General features: G+C 30.6%; 3 protein-coding genes across 3 annotated transcripts in view; all 3 read right to left on the bottom strand.

Moving 5' to 3' along the window:
* The window catches only part of LOC113384409 (paramyosin, long form-like), a gene marked incomplete in the record, with an annotated part of 49,783 nt that overhangs the window by 5,918 nt on the left and 27,286 nt on the right, over window positions 1–16,579 (bottom strand). The window contains 3 exon segments of the mRNA XM_026622121.1: window positions 7,426–7,716; window positions 10,105–10,239; window positions 10,313–10,502. Coding sequence (XP_026477906.1) covers window positions 7,426–7,716; window positions 10,105–10,239; window positions 10,313–10,502 — 616 coding nt within the window.
* Window positions 12,949–13,339, bottom strand: LOC113384412. The gene has a single exon (XM_026622123.1). It carries the CDS (start codon window positions 13,321–13,323, stop codon window positions 12,973–12,975), a length of 351 nt encoding a protein of 116 aa, XP_026477908.1. The 5' UTR covers window positions 13,324–13,339; the 3' UTR covers window positions 12,949–12,972.
* On the bottom strand, window positions 13,303–13,884 carry LOC113384411. Its single transcript, XM_026622122.1, has one exon. The coding sequence runs from the start codon at window positions 13,740–13,742 to the stop codon at window positions 13,323–13,325; it is 420 nt and encodes a 139-aa protein (XP_026477907.1). The 5' UTR covers window positions 13,743–13,884; the 3' UTR covers window positions 13,303–13,322.

The following is a 16,579-nucleotide window of genomic DNA, read 5'->3' as shown; positions in this document are numbered from 1 at the left end:
ACAAAAAAAAAAACAAAATCAAATTAATTGTCGAAACAGAGTTGCCACAAATTGTCGTGTATTTAACATTATACATTTGTGTTAGCGTTACAATACAGTATAATATTAAACCATAAGTCGTTAATAATAATAATAAATTTATGATAATGATGATACCTCAACCTCGAGACCTTTCTCTCCGTTAATATTTTTTTGTATTATTTTCATTGTATTTTCTTCCTGCTCCTGCTGCTGTTGTTTGCTGTTGTTTAGTTTAGTAGTGTTTATTGTGTGGTTGTGTCCTGGACAAGATAGACCTGGGATCCGGGCACCGATGATGTTGTGACGAAAGTGCGGTGCTTGGCCCTGATCAAGGTCAAGTTGCTCTCGGCGGTGTCGGCGCGGTCTTCGGCGGCCTCCAATTCGCGCTGGAAACGGCGCACGCGGGTCACACTTTGCTGGGAAACGCCCTCCTGGTAAAAGAATCAAAATTTGAAATAATAATCAAAAGTTGAAAATACTAGGATAGATTTCACCCTACTACTTAATTTTTTTGTTTATAAAGAAATGCTCGTTCTTACTTCTGGAAACACTTGACTTGGAATAAATATATACTGACTTAAGACTTAAGAGGATTGTTCGGTTTTTATTTATTTTTTTCGATTTTGAGATTTTTTGATATTATGAAAGCTAAAAACCTTAGAATTATTTAAAAAAAAAATCATTTCAATATCTAGTTTTTGACGAAGTTATAAATATATATATCTCTATATGTATGATCCTCTGAAACCGTTTCTTTCATCGCTCCGCGAGCTATTGAATGCCAGCTGCTCTCTTTTTCATTATAACACCTCATGCACATGACCTTTTTAATGTGTCAGCATCTTTGAACGCCATGGTGTATTTAGTACGTTAAATTAAATGGTGTATTTAGTACATTATATTAAAAGTTGTTATTATATTAACGTGTAATTTTATTTCAGTTAGTCCAAATCAAAGTATTAATTTGTGTGATTTTTACGGTTTGAATGAAAAGTAAAGCATGTAACTTACTAGTATTTGTAGTGTAGTCATATCTGTTTTGAAGTAAAACTTTTTTAAGTGCGACTAGAGTGTGTAAACAGTACAAATGCAACGGAAGTGTATCCGTACAAAAGATAAGACTCGTTAAGATTTTTTATTAATTTTTTAAGACTTTTATTCGAACTGAATTTTACTAGAACACACAAGAAATTTCTGGTTTATTCAAGTAAAACTTCTTTAGGCGCGTTACGGCAGATGAGATAAGATAAGAGTCGAGTGCTAATTATTCGTCATTCGCTCTCGATGATATCATTTCTATACGGGTCGATTGTGATTAGTCGTCGCGTATGTGAATAGAGATCTGTCGTTGTATAACAAGAAAATCGGCATAGATTAATAAACATTTTGAAGTTACATTGTAGTACAAATTTTGATTTAACGAAAAATGCCTCAATCAGAAGAATATTTTACCCTGTTCTTTGAAAATAATAAAACAAATTTAACATTTGTGCCGTGTACTAAACGTAAGTTTATTGATTAGAAATTATTTCTATATTATTAGTAAATAAAAAGGGACTCTACTGACGACCGAACTAAAAATGAAAAAAAGAGAGGGACTCTACTGACGAGCAAAATAAAAATTATATTCAAAAAGACTTTACTGATGATTTAATTAAAAATTAAAGAAAAGTGGACTCTACTGACGAGCATTCTAAAAATAACATTAAAAAAGGACTCTACTGACGAGCAAAACTAAAAATAAAATAAAAAATGAACTTGTAGTTTCTATAAATCTTTGAAGTCATTAAAATGGAAAATATTTTTTAGGCAAGACTAATATTACAGTTGTTCAAAGAATGAGATTGTATCGTCAGCGAAAAAGTAAAAAAAGTAAAATAAATACAAGCAGTCAATGAATGTATGTTAATTTTAATTACATGAAGTTCTTCAAACACAATTATTATGATGATGATGAGTAATATTTATTTGTTTAGGCGTTGTTTAAATCTTTGTCCACTGTGTGAACAAGTTTTATAGAACTTATTAATCAGCAATTATTTCATTTCTCTAATGAAAGTTCATTTCTAAATGCTAATTACAATGACAAACCGATCATGTCATATTTAAAGTATGACTTCAATTACAACGTGCTGCTCAATTTTTGGCAAGGGTTGGTCTAGACGTTTCAGAAAAACGGAGCAAAAAGCGCAGAAAATGTATATTAAGTTTTAGAGAGAACGGAGCATCAAATTTGAATGATTCAAAAAACATTACACTTGTATTGACGTAATAAAGAATTGATTAGATTTTTGGAAAAGCAGGTCTGGCAACGCCATTTAGCGGTCAGAAATGACACATTAGACATATGCACATCAAATTATCAGATATTTTATGGAGATTTTAATAATGTGTATCATTTTTTTACACTTCTATGGGTTGTGCACTTGCCTGTTCCTGCAATTGCCTCTTGTAGATGTTCAATTTCTGTGTGGTCTTGTCCAACGAGTCTTGTAACAAGGCAATGTTCTTTTGGTCTTCCTCGCATTGGATCATCACCTAAATGAAAACAAAATATAGTAACCGAGCCAACTTGCAAAATATATTGGTAATATATCTGACCTCCTTGACGGTGCGTTCCTTCTTTCTCAAAATCTTGATGGTCTCGGCATGCCTCCTCTTCTCTTCGTCCAATTCCAATTCCAAATCGCGCATACGAGCCTCCAATTTGCTGATGGCACGTCTGCTTCCGGCCAAGGCATTGACCTCTACTTCTTCCAAACGGACAGTCAAATTCTACAAATAAAACGAAAAACTTACTTTTGACACTTTAAGAGCAATTCGGTCTACAGAGCATGTTATTGTAGGGCGCAAACTCAATGCAATTATGTAAACTTGTTCGAACAAACATACTTCATCTTTCGCTTTTTTGACCCAACGACTAAACCGATTTGGCCAGTCTTAGTCTTGGAAAATTCGTGCTAATCACTGTAGGTTGTAGGAAAGGTGAGATATTATTTCAAAATCGCGTAGAAACTTTACATTTTTAATTTGAACATTTCTGTAGAAGCTTAATTTAAATAAAACAATAGACGGTGGCTAATACGTCAAATGTCAAATGTTTTTGACAGATGTTCAATTAGGTTTAACAGGATGTTTTACGTAAATATTATTTAATTATTATTAAATTGTAGTAAGTAATTTTGTTTGTAGTTTTATTTATATACAAAAACGTTAGTAAACGTTTTGACGTAAACAAATTGACGGCTTAAAATATATTTTAAAAATATAAAGCGTTGTAATACAGTTATGAAATTATAGTATGTTATTCCCTAATATATGTACTAAATTATAAAAATATAAAATAAAATATGTTTTCAACAGAAGATACTCTATTCTTGCATACTCTATTTTTATTAGTTACGAATCGACGGTTGGATATGATATAAGAAGTACTTTTGAAAAATGTTTTAAAAATATACAATTTATACTAGAGCTATAAAATTTTGGTATGTTATTTTTTAATATATGTACTCAATTATAATAATATAAAATCACATATGTTTCTAACAAAAAAAGCTATAAATGTGCAATTTTGTAAACAAATGCGCTCTTGCATATCTAGTTTCTGATAATTGCAAACCGTGGAGTTTGATGAATATTTTGAAAAATATTTAAAAATATAAAACGTTATACTAGAGTTACAAAATTTTAGTATGTTATTTCTTAATATGTGTACTAAACTATAAAAATATAAAATCACATATGTTTCTTACAAAAACAGCTATAAATTTGCAATTCAGTAAAATCATGTAGTAGAGCTGCAAGTGTTACTACAAACTCAACAATATCAACTTTTTTGAAATGTTAATATGAAAATGCACTTTTTGGCGTTCTAGCACTCTCTTTTGCAAATTATTAATATTTTTCTCAAACACGGTGCTCTGAAAGATCTCATTTGTATGATTATATACTCATTGGTGTTTATAAAACATTTTCTAGGTGATATTATTTTTTATTTATGTTATTTAAATTCAAAACCTAAATTTGGTATCGATCAAAGGGACATTTGTCGAATAACATTTTCCCAATTATAATTTTCCAGAATTTATCGAAGAATAGATAGTAACATATAAAGGTCCACCACCGATGCATCAAAAACCAGTAAAGTTAAGCATTGTTTAACAACAATATTTGAAAGTAGATGTAGTGTGTATTTTACTTAGCAAAACAACGTTTGCCGGGTCAGCTAGTATATATATATATATATATATATATATATACAGTAGCGGCGCGAGGCGTCGGCGGTGTCGGCGGCCGCCGACGGCCTCGCGCCTGGGGGGGCCTCGCAAGAGGCCCCGGAAAAATTTTAATTATTTAAAATTTAGTTAATTTTCATACGGATGTGCGAGTAAAAAAGGTGATTAGTGGTTTACAGGCACTATCATTTTACTCTTTTATCTTTTATGGACATTATCTAATATCGTCTGTCAACACTATAGATTATTAAATCTAAACAACTTTGCGCAAGCTAATTCTCTGGTTGTTCATATTTGTGTATTTCTTATGTGAGCACTATGTAAATCATCGAAACAGTAAATAAATATTCGAGGAATAAAAGTAATCAATGTTCAATAAAAATTTATCAGTGAGAAATAACAATGAGATAATAGCAAAAACTGTTAATTTGAAACTAATCATTGTTTCACACCGTCAACACAAGCAACATATTTTTTTAAACATTCTATTGGGATGATCAGTTCTTTCAAATAAAATTCATAACCTTTTAAACTTTTTTTGTGTCTCCAAAACCGCTAAACCTGCCTTTGACAATTTATCAACACAAATCGAATGTTTTTAAATGTTTTAAATCGGTTGATCGGCTCTGATGTCATCGACAGAAAATTAAAGCGTCTTAAAAAAACGACATTTTGACATTTTTGAACCAATTTTAAAAATTCAAAAACTAATCGAAAGTTTTCAGTTGGCGATCGTCCTGAATTGTTGCGACAAGATCGACCGCACAGTTTCTTCGTAATTTATTGTAAAAATCTTTTTTCAAAAACTTGTTAGTATCATCTAACATAAATTTTATGGAACTACGATAAATGATTAATTATAAAAACTCATTAACTTTTAGAATAATGGGACGAGCTTTTAGACCATGTGTACCTACTATGTGATGTACGGATTTGTGCACTCAAATTAGTATGAACATAGATTTTTTAAATCTAATTAATCACTTGCAGATTGCAAAATTTTGTCTAATTAGTTATTAAGACGGTGATTTCAAACCATTTTTTAACTTCCCGTAGGGTAAGTTATTGTAATGGGCCGAAAATCGGAATTGAAAATTTTTACATTTCTCGACGTTTTGAAGGTTTCTGAACGTTTTGGCATACCTCAGAAAAAATGGATGTGTGTGTGTGTGTGTGTGTGTGTGTGTGTGTGTGTGTATGTATGTATGGATACAAATTTTCGTCCACGTTTTCGGGCGTACGGATCAACCGATTTGAATGGTTTAAAAAACATTCGATTCCTATTAATAAGGAGAAGAGCTGATTAGTTTTTGGCAAAGACAGGTCCAGCAGTTACGGAGATAAGGAGCAAAGAGTGCAGAAAATAGAAATCGAGTTTTTGAGAGAACGGAGCATCCGATTTGAATTATCTGAAAAACATTCCATTAGTAATGATTGGGAGAAAGGGTTATTAGTTTTTCGCAAAGGCAGGCCCAGCCATTTCGGAGATACAGAGCTAAATGTACAAAAAATGGCAGTTTTTGAGAGAACTAAGCGTCCGATTCAATTGATTCAAAGAACTTTCTGCTTGTCTTAACAAAATAATTGATTTTGGAAAAAAAAAATTTGTACCATTTTTTTTTTTTTTTTTTTTTTTTTAATTTTTGTATATCGAAAATAATTCAGATTTTATTTTTAATTCTGACTATAGTTCTAATATACTTTAAACAAATAATTTCAACTCTGCAATTCAGTTTATATAATTCTTATAAATATTAGACAATAATACAATATTTATAATAATCTATTTGAAAACATTCAATATTCCTCGAACGTTTCGTTACGGTACGGGAAGTTCCAGCAATTTGCCTTAAGGCACGATGCCACCCACCCCACTAGTTATTCATAATGATCGAGAAAACATAAAATTTACGAATCAAATGGTTGGGCAAAGGAAACTTTTTTGCGATAAATATTTAATTTTAGTGCTTTTTTAATAGCTGGAGAACTAACCATTTTTGCCGAAGAGTTTGTTTATTTTAACTTGTGTAATTTTTGTCTATTTCAATTGGTGTATTTATCTGATTAAAAATAAATCTTATATACAGTTATAGTAATCGCAAAAAAATCTAAAACATAAAATTTTATATATCTTCAAAGATTTCTGAACATTTTGGCAAATTTTCGTCGACGATTTCGCGAACATGGATCAACCAATTTGAAAAATTCAGAAAACATTTGTGAGAAGACGTGCTGATTAGATTTTGGCAAAGACAGGATAAGCCGTTTCGAATATACGGGACAAAAAATGCCAAACTGATTACATTTTTAGGAAGGCAGGTCTAGCGGTTTGGGAATCCAGTAAAAAGCACAACAAAAGCCATTTGGCATATGCACATCAAATTATCAGATATTTTATAAAGATTTTAATTAATAGTGAGTTAAGTTAGACTGCAACGCGCCGTTTACGCGCCGTTTACGCGCTTCGATATTTCGTCTCTAAGCAGCTAACGCGACGTGATTGCTTTGAAAAAAAGTTCGAAATTTTCAACAAAATATTTCAAATTAAAAACTTAACTTTTCAAATTTTTTAAAAGCTTTTCAAAAATTTAAATTACGGCACGAAAAGTTTCAGCAATTTGCCTTTAGGCATGATGCCATGTACCACTAGCAACTTGCAACTGGCAAAAAAGAGGGGCCTCGCAAACGAATTTCGCCGACTCCCACGAATGGTCTAGCGCCGCCACTGTATATATATATATATATATATGTATGTAGCGGCCTGTCAACACGCATCGCATTTCTACTGGACAGATAGGCTCATATAGTGACAGCACGGAGGAAACAAAATAATTCAAGTGTCAGATCTGATCTCGCTTTTGTTTCTCCCCGAGTCTAATGGCCAAAATTATTTTTCTTGAAACCTTTTCTTTTCAATTGTAAATACGCAAATACCAACTATATATTATAAACGATAAATATGATTACACATAGTGTTGTCAATATTAATCTTACATAAAATAAACCAAATATAAAACATAATATGTCTACAATTTGGATCATTTTGGTATTACTTATGGACCACTACCTCCATATATATATATATATATATATATATATATATATATATAATATATATATATATATATATATATATATATATATGAGTCTATTATTACCCTCTCACCTTGATTTCGATCTCCAAGCTCTTCTTGATGGCCTCGATCTTGACAATCCTCTCCTGTTCCTCGTGCAGCATCTCGACCGTAGATTTCAGATCGACCTGGACGCGCTGGTACCTCTCGTCGCTAACTCTCAATTCCTGGGTAACCTGCTCGTAGTCTCCGCTCAAAGTCGACAATTCCTGCTCGATTTTGCTCTTGGAACTGGCCAAATTGACGTTGATTACCGTCAACTCGTTAATGCGGGCGACGCTCTCCTCGTACTGCTGTTCGACTTGGCGTTTGGCGCGCGACAACTAGGGGAATAGATAGAGGATACAGTAGGACAAATTGCTGGAACTTACCGTGTCGTAATGAATTGTTTCGAGGAATGTTTTCAAATATATTATTATACAAATACGACTCTAACTTTCATTATTATTGCTATCTTGTTTGTTATATCTGATAGTGAGCAAATCAAATGTAAATCATAAATCATAAATCAATTTGTCTCCAGATCATTAACAATCGTCATTTCATTTCGAATTCAATTTCAAAAAAAAATTAGTTGCCTTAATTTACACAAAATTGGAAAAGTGCTCCCGCACAGTCACAGTCTAAACGCATTTGCAAACAATTCTGTGCGACATTTTCACTTATACAGTGCTTGGCTCGGTGGCAGTTTCACATTTTTCAATAGTTTTTTCACAAAATTGTAAAAGTGCTCCAGATCATAAACAGTCTAAACGCACTTGGGTAAACATTTGTACCAGAGTGGAGCTTAGACTGCGCTTAGCCTGGGTGATTTTTTCAATTTTTAATCCAAAATTACAAAAATATTTTATGGAAAATAAAAAAAATAAAAGGGACTTTACTGATGAGCATATTGAAATGCCAATACAAATAGAGACTTTACTGACAAGAATATTTAAAAAAGGGACTCTACTAACAAGCAAATTAAAGTGTCAATAAAATAAAGGAACTCTACTGATGGGCAAATTTAAAATGTCATTACAAAAAGGAATTCTACCGACGAGTATATTAGAAAAGGAACTCTACTGACGAGCGAATTAAAATATCAATACACTAAAGAACTTCACTGACGAGCAAATTAATATTTAAGTAGAAGAAGGGACTGTACTGACAAGCAAATTTAAAATTTCAGTACAAAAAGGGACTCTACTGACGAGCACATTAAAATGTCCTTAAAAGAGACTCTACTGACGACCAATTATACAAAAAGGGACTCGACTGGCGAGCAAATTAAAATTTATGTTTAAAAGGGGACTCTACTGATGAGTATAATAAAAATTCTAATACAAAAAGAGACTCTACTGAAGAGCAAATAAAAATTATATTACAAAGAAGGACTTTACTAACAAGCAAATAAAAATTTTAGTACAAAAAAGGGACTCTACTGATGACTAAATTATACAAAAAGAGACTCTACTGACGTCCAAATTAAGATTTTAAGTACAAAAAGGGATTCTACTGACGAGCTAATAAAAATTTCAGTACAAAAAAGTAACTTTACTTATGGGCAATTGAGAATGTCAATAGTAATGGGAACTCCACTGACGTACAAATTAAAATGTCAAAAGCAAAAAGGGACTCTACTGACGAGAAAATTAAAATTTCAATACATTTGCAAATAATACTGTGCGACATTTTCACTTATATTGTGCTTTCACATTTTTTGATAGTTTTCACAAAATTGGAAAAGTGCTCCAGTACATAAACAGTCTAAACGCACTCGGGTAAACATTTGTACCAGAGCGGCGCTTAGACCGTGCTTAGCCTGGGTCATTTTTTGAATTTTTTGAAAATCCAACATTACAAAAATATTGTATGGAAAATAGAAAAATATGTAATAATTTTTTATCCTCAAAAGCAATTGTTTTGTCAGCATATGTAAGGCCCGGAATAAAAAATAAGTCATTGAACAGGAGGGTTATTATAACAACTAATATTGACGCAAGGGATGATTTAGTTGGAAAGTTAGTATATATGAAATTAAATACATTTTCCCAACCCTAGCTTTATCCGTTTCTACCAGTTTTCTCGTCTGTAGAGTCATTTTTATTGCAAAATTTTATTATTTCTCGTCAATAGAGTCATTTTCCTTAAGAAATCTTATATTCGACTATTGCTCGTCAGTAGAGTTCTTTTTCTAATGGAATCTAATTTAATTTTAATTATTTTATATTAAAGTTTTTGTCTCAAATGTTGGACTTTGCTCGTCAGTAGAGTTCTTTTCCTTACAAAATTTTACGTTCAACTATTGCTCGTCAGTAGTCATTTCTCTTATAAAATCTTATATTCGACTTTTGCTCGTCAGTAGAGTTCTTTCTTCAACAAAATCTAACTTAAAATTATTATTTTATATTGAATTTTTTGTCACTCTAATGAGTTTGCTCGTCAGTAGAGTCCGTTTCTGATACATAATTTTACTTTCGATAATTGCCTAAACGTTATTTGCAAATAATTCTGTGCGACATTTTCACTTATATTGTGCTTTCACATTTTTTGATAGTTTTCTCACAAAATTGGAAAATCTCTCCAGTACGCAAACAGTCTAAACGCACTTGGGTAAACATTTGTACCAGAGTGGCGCTTAGACTGTGCTTAGCCTGGGCAATTTTTTGAATTTTTAATCGAAAATTACAAAAATGTTTTACAAAGATGTAATAATTTTTTATCCTTACAGATTCGTAGTTGCTGCGCACTTCCTCGACTTCAGCAGTCAAAGATTGGACGCGTCTCTGGGAGACAGACAATTGGTCTAAGGTCACTTGCAATTGGCGTTGGACGTCATCGTAGGCGGCCTGGATCTCGGTCAACTGGGTAAAGGAAACATTATTTAAACATAAATAAATAAAACGTATTCCATCTACGAAGTCAACAATCCATTACCTGCAATGATTGCTTCTTGATGGTCTTCTGCAAATCGATGTTAGTCTTATTGGCAACGTCCAAAGACAATTCCAATTCGGTGATTTGGATCTGGAGCTTCTTCTTGATGCGTTGGACTTCGGTCTTCAATTTGGTTTCAGCCTCGGCAACGCGCATGTTCAATTGCTCGATTTCCAAGCTGGTCTGTTTGCTGAAAATAACAAAAAAAACAAAAATTAGAAATTGTAGTAAATTTGATGCGCAATACTCGACGTGAATGCTATAGCATTCATCTAGTATATAAAGATTGAAATATAATATCATGACTACCCTTATTAACTGTGTTGCATAAAATTTTAGAATTCATAACCATTAATTTTGTCCAATTTAAAAATAAAATGAATGACAATTGTTGTACCTTTGATTAGGACTTTGTACACCAGTACTAACTTATTTAACGTACTTTTTTCATATTTTGCGTTATTTTGTGTCTAATTTATTCAACAACATATAAACTATTATACATAATTAAATAGCCTATTAAATAGTCTAAAGAACTGTATACAACATTTTCAAACTTTTGGAATAAAACTATCTGTAAAAATTTGGATCTTGAACACCAGTACTGACTTTAAAATATATACAGTTTTAGTGTACTTTGTTGCGTTATTTTATGTATAAAATATTTAAAAACATATAAACTAGGGAATGCAATACCGATCGAAAATTTCAATACTGGTATTTCGGTAATTTTTCATTTTAAAACCGGAATACCGGTAAATTACCGGTATTTTTATTATTTAAAACAAACGTAAACAAAATTGAAAGTTACTAGTACAAATATAAAAAAATGTATATTCAACTAAACAATAAAATAAAACAATAAGTTTATTCTTTTAAATAATAATTTAACAGAATTATATCCAATTTAATTTATTCATTATCACTATCGAGTATATTGAGTACTTTTCACCAAAAACAAACTTATGAGTAAGAAAGACCAAAAACTCATAAGAGATCATATTACATTATTATAATAAACTGTATTGTCTGTATCCGATGTGTTAAATTAGCATAATCTTCAATATTTTGAGAAAATAATTTTTCTACACTAATTTAAGATCGGATTCATTGTCGAGATAAATAATAAGTTACTATAATTGTAGAGTATTGTTATTTAAAATAATGTGATGCTTCTATTGTATTTTTAAACTTCGAAACGTTTTCGAAAAATAATATTTTATAATTGTAATGAGAAGCAAAAAATATTAAGTAATTATCATAATTATTATGTATAAAGTTAGAAAAAAAAAAAATAAAGATTATGCAGGGGTATGTCCTGTATGATATAAAATATTTTAGCGCAAATATCACTTAAAAAACCGTTACATTTTTACAAAAGATGAAACAAACATCATTATCTATCAGTTCAATTGTATTTATTGTAACACGATATGAAGCCCTTTGGAAAGCAATAAATATTCAGTTTAATGACGTGTTGAGATAATATTTGACATTTGTTTATCCTATAGAATCACTTGAAGATACAGCTGTTTATGGAATTACGGAATTTAAAGATAAATTTGTTCCGAGAAATTTAAACTTCAGGGTATTATGTATCAAATAGCGCTTATGTAAAAATACCGAAAACACCGGTATTTTTGGGGTAAAAATACCGCCGAAATATCAGGCGGTTTACCGGTAATTCGGTGTACCGGTATATTGGTATTGCATTCCCTAACCAGTACTAACTTATTTAGTGTACTTTTTTCATATTTTGCGTTATTTTGTATATAATCTATTCAACAACATATAAACTATTATACATCGTTAAATAGCTTATTAGATAGCCTAAACGACTGTATACAAAATTTTTAAACTTTTGGAACAAAATTATTTGTAAAAAAAATTTGTAAAACAGTTATCGGTGGCGATGCAAGAATTAGGCATTTAAGGGGCACAACTAGTGTGAAATTTTCAAAAAACCGAATTCTCATTTTTTTCATATTTTAATAGGATATATTATTAAAAATAACATACCAAAATTTTAAATCGATATCTTGAATAGTTTTTGAGTCACAGGCATTTAAAGAGTATATATATAGTATATAGTATAACGATTATTTAATCTTTAAACGCGTTTTTCTCGAAACAGCATTTTCCGAATTTGCTGCAGCAATTACTCAAAAACAAACGATTACTATCAATTTTTTTACATGTTCTATATATAGTTCTACGTAAAATGAACTATCGATTTTTTGATCGAATCTAAAATCGAATTGTGGCAGTCCAAAAACGACCAAAATTTAGGGTTAAATTCGACTTTTTTTTAAAAAAAACGCCGCCATTTTGTCAATTTTTGGTTTTTTTCTTTATCGTAGTTCATTTTACAGACAATATTATCTAGTTGAACGAGAATTTTTTCGTTTTAAATTTCATCCACGTAGAAGGCCGGAATCACTGCAGCAGTGAAGGGCCGTTGGAGATCAACGATAACTTAAAAATATTTAATTTTTTTCTTCAAAAATTTTACTATGCATTCTTAAAACATGTATAAATATATTCCTAAAATTTTCAAATGATTGATAAAGTAGTTTTTTGAATATAAATTCCCAAAAATCAACTTTTTTTAAGGCGCTTACACTAGTTGTGCCCCTTAACAATTGATTTCTCTGTGCAATCTACCTTTGATCAGTAACTTGTCTAAAATTCCTATCACAAAATCCGACTAAATCATTCTTAACCAAAGTCAACGATCCCAAAGCATCTTGCAAATCATCTTTATCATCCTTCATCTTTTCCTGCAAAACTTGTTTGAAACTCCTAACCGGCAACTCCATAGCCGATTTGCTCCTCTCCAACTTTCTCTGATTGTCCAAATTTTGCTCAGCCTGCTGCAAAAGCTGGGTTTCGATAGCTTTTGCTGATTTTCCTCTCATCGGATTAATCGGAGGCTTGCTAGAAGTCACATCCAGCTGCTCCAAATTGGCAGAAACAACTTGTCTGTTGACTCTGACTTTGGTTCTCCTCATTACAACTTGCTCGTTCTGGGCAAATTTTGAGAGGACACATTTGCTGCACTTGATGACTTGGATAAAATATTTTTACCCAAATCCACCAACTCTCCACCACTAGCAGATCTTCTTAATACATTACTACGTTTTGTACCAATTGTAGCCAAACCTTTCCGGACGATTCTGTCGGTATCTTTAGCAAGCTCCTGAATCTCTTGTTCTGTGTAAGGTTTGATTTTTTTTGAAGGATCATATGGAGGCAAAGCCCTTTCATCGGTGTAGGGAAGATGTGGATATCTGGCATTGCCTTTAGATCGTTTTTCATCTAAATAATCGATCATTGGCTGGTAAAAATTGACGGCGTAGCCGAAATTGTTTTCGTAGACTGATGTCTGTGGACGTTGCCATTGGTTGGAGATCACTTTTAGGGACGACATTAGTAATAGATATATTTGATGTAGTAATAGCTAAAAGTACAAAGTTTGGCAGTTGTGAAATTATTTTGTTCTTTAATTTTGTTTGGTTATTTTTAGGTTAACCAGAAGTTTCTTTAATCAATTGGCAGCTTGAGCTCACTAAATCACTAAAACTTATTTAGCAAATATATTTATCAACACTAAGTTTTTAACACATTTTATTCATCAGCTTTTTCTTTATCCAACAACTCTTCATCTACCAACTCATCACTTGTAGATCCTACCAAAGTTGGTTTTAAGAACTTGTTTTTAAAACAAGTGATATATTTAAAGACCAGACACTTTTCCTAATATTTCGCCCTATATTTGGTTTGTTTATTGTAATTATTTATATTAATAATTAATACTTGTAGATCCTACCAAAGTTGGTTTTAAGAACTTGTTTTTAAAACAAGTGATATATTTAAAGACCAGACTCTTTTCCTAATATTTTGCTCTTTATTTGGTTTGTTTATTATAATTATTTATATTAATAATTAATACTTGTATATCCTACCAAAGTTGGTTTTAAGAACTTGTTTTTAGACCAAGTAATATAGTTAAAGACCAGATTCTTTTCCTAATATTTCGCCCTATATTTGGTTTGTTTATTGTAATTATTTATATTAATAATTAATACTTGTAGATCCTACCAAAGTTGGTTTTAAGAACTTGTTTTTAGACCAAGTGATATAGTTAAAGACCAGACACTTTTCCTAATATTTCGCCCTATATTTGGTTTGTTTATTGTAATTATTTATATTAATAATTAATACTTGTAGATCCTACCAAAGTTGGTTTTAAGAACTTGTTTTTAGACCAAGTGATATATTTAAAGACCAGACTCTTTTCCTAATATTTCGCCCTTTATTTGGTTTGTTTATTATATTATTTATATTAATAATTAATACTTGTTATCCTACCAAAGTTGGTTTTAAGAACTTGTTTTTAGCCAAGTGATATATTAAGACCAGACACTTTTCCTAATATTTCGCCCTATATTTGGTTTGTTTATTGTAATTATTTATATTAATAATTAATACTTGTAGATCCTACCAAAGTTGGTTTTAAGAACTTGTTTTTAGACCAAGTGATATAGTTAAAGACCAGACACTTTTCCTAATATTTCGCCCTATATTTGGTTTGTTTATTGTAATTATTTATATTAATAATTAATACTTGTAGATCCTACCAAAGTTGGTTTTAAGAACTTGTTTTTAGACCAAGTGATATAATTAAAGACCAGACGCTTTTCCTAATATTTAGCCCTATATTTGGTTTGTTTATTGTAATTATTTATATTAATAATTAATACTTGTAGATCCTACCAAAGTTGGTTTTAAGAACTTGTTTTTAGACCAAGTGATATATTTAAAGACCAGACACTTTTCCTAATATTTCGCCCTATATTTGATTTGTTTATTGTAATTATTTATATTAATAATTAATACTTGTAGATCCTACAAGGTATCCATACTCCATACTCCATAGGTTTTAAGAACTTGTTTTTAAAACAAGTGATATATTTAAAGACCAGACTCTTTTCCTAATATTTCGCTCTTTATTTGGTTTGTTTATTATAATTATTTATATTAATAATTAATACTTGTATATCCTACCAAAGTTGGTTTTAAGAACTTGTTTTTAGACCAAGTGATATAGTTAAAGACCAGACACTTTTCCTAATATTTCGCCCTATATTTGGTTTGTTTATTGTAATTATTTATATTAATAATTAATACTTGTAGATCCTACCAAAGTTGGTTTTAAGAACTTGTTTTTAGACCAAGTGATATAGTTAAAGACCAGACACTTTTCCTAATATTTCGCCCTATATTTGGTTTGTTTATTGTAATTATTTATATTAATATTAATACTTGTAGATCCTACCAAAGTTGGTTTTAAGAACTTGTTTTTAGACCAAGTGATATAATTAAAGACCAGACGCTTTTCCTAATATTTCGCCCTATATTTGGTTTGTTTATTGTAATTATTTATATTAATAATTAATACTTGTAGATCCTACCAAAGTTGGTTTTAAGAACTTGTTTTTAGACCAAGTGATATATTTAAAGACCAGACACTTTTCCTAATATTTCGCCCTATATTTGGTTTGTTTATTGTAATTATTTATATTAATAATTAATACTTGTAGATCCTACCAAAGTTGGTTTTAAGAACTTGTTTTTAGACCAAGTGATATATTTAAAGACCAGACACTTTTCCTAATATTTCGCCCTATATTTGATTTGTTTATTGTAATTATTTATATTAATAATTAATACTTGTAGATCCTACCAAAGTTGGTTTTAAGAACTTGTTTTTAAAACAAGTGATATATTTAAAGACCAGACTCTTTTCCTAATATTTCGCTCTTTATTTGGTTTGTTTATTGTAATTATTTATATTAATAATTAATACTTGTAGATCCTACCAAAGTTGGTTTTAAGAACTTGTTTTTAGACCAAGTGATATAATTAAAGACCAGACTCTTTTCCTAATATTTCGCCCTATATTTGGTTTGTTTATTGTAATTATTTATATTAATAATTAATACTTGTAGATCCTACCAAAGTTGGTTTTAAGAACTTGTTTTTAGACCAAGTGATATATTAAAGACCAGACGCTTTTCTAACATTTCGCCCTATATTTGGTTTGTTTTATGTAATTATTTATATTAATAATTAATACTTGTAGATCCTACCAAAGTTGTTTTAAGAACTTGTTTTAGACCAAGTGATATAGTTAAAGACCAGACACTTTCCTAATATTTCGCCCTATATTTGGTTTGTTTATTGTAATTATTTATATTAATAATT

This window comes from Ctenocephalides felis, unplaced genomic scaffold (assembly GCF_003426905.1).
Source record: "Ctenocephalides felis isolate EL2017-DRISC unplaced genomic scaffold, ASM342690v1 CF-g0.4_SCAFFOLD_03571, whole genome shotgun sequence".
Taxonomy (NCBI): domain Eukaryota; kingdom Metazoa; phylum Arthropoda; class Insecta; order Siphonaptera; family Pulicidae; genus Ctenocephalides; species Ctenocephalides felis.
Note: the sequence above shows the minus strand (reverse complement) of the source record. Positions and strands in the feature narration are given on the sequence as shown.

Bases quoted from the DNA above. Each gene is read 5' to 3' on its own strand.
- LOC113384411 (XM_026622122.1), bottom strand. From the start codon at position 13,742: ATGTCGTCCCTAAAAGTGATCTCCAACCAATGGCAACGTCCACAGACA.
- LOC113384412 (XM_026622123.1), bottom strand. From the start codon at position 13,323: ATGAGGAGAACCAAAGTCAGAGTCAACAGACAAGTTGTTTCTGCCAAT.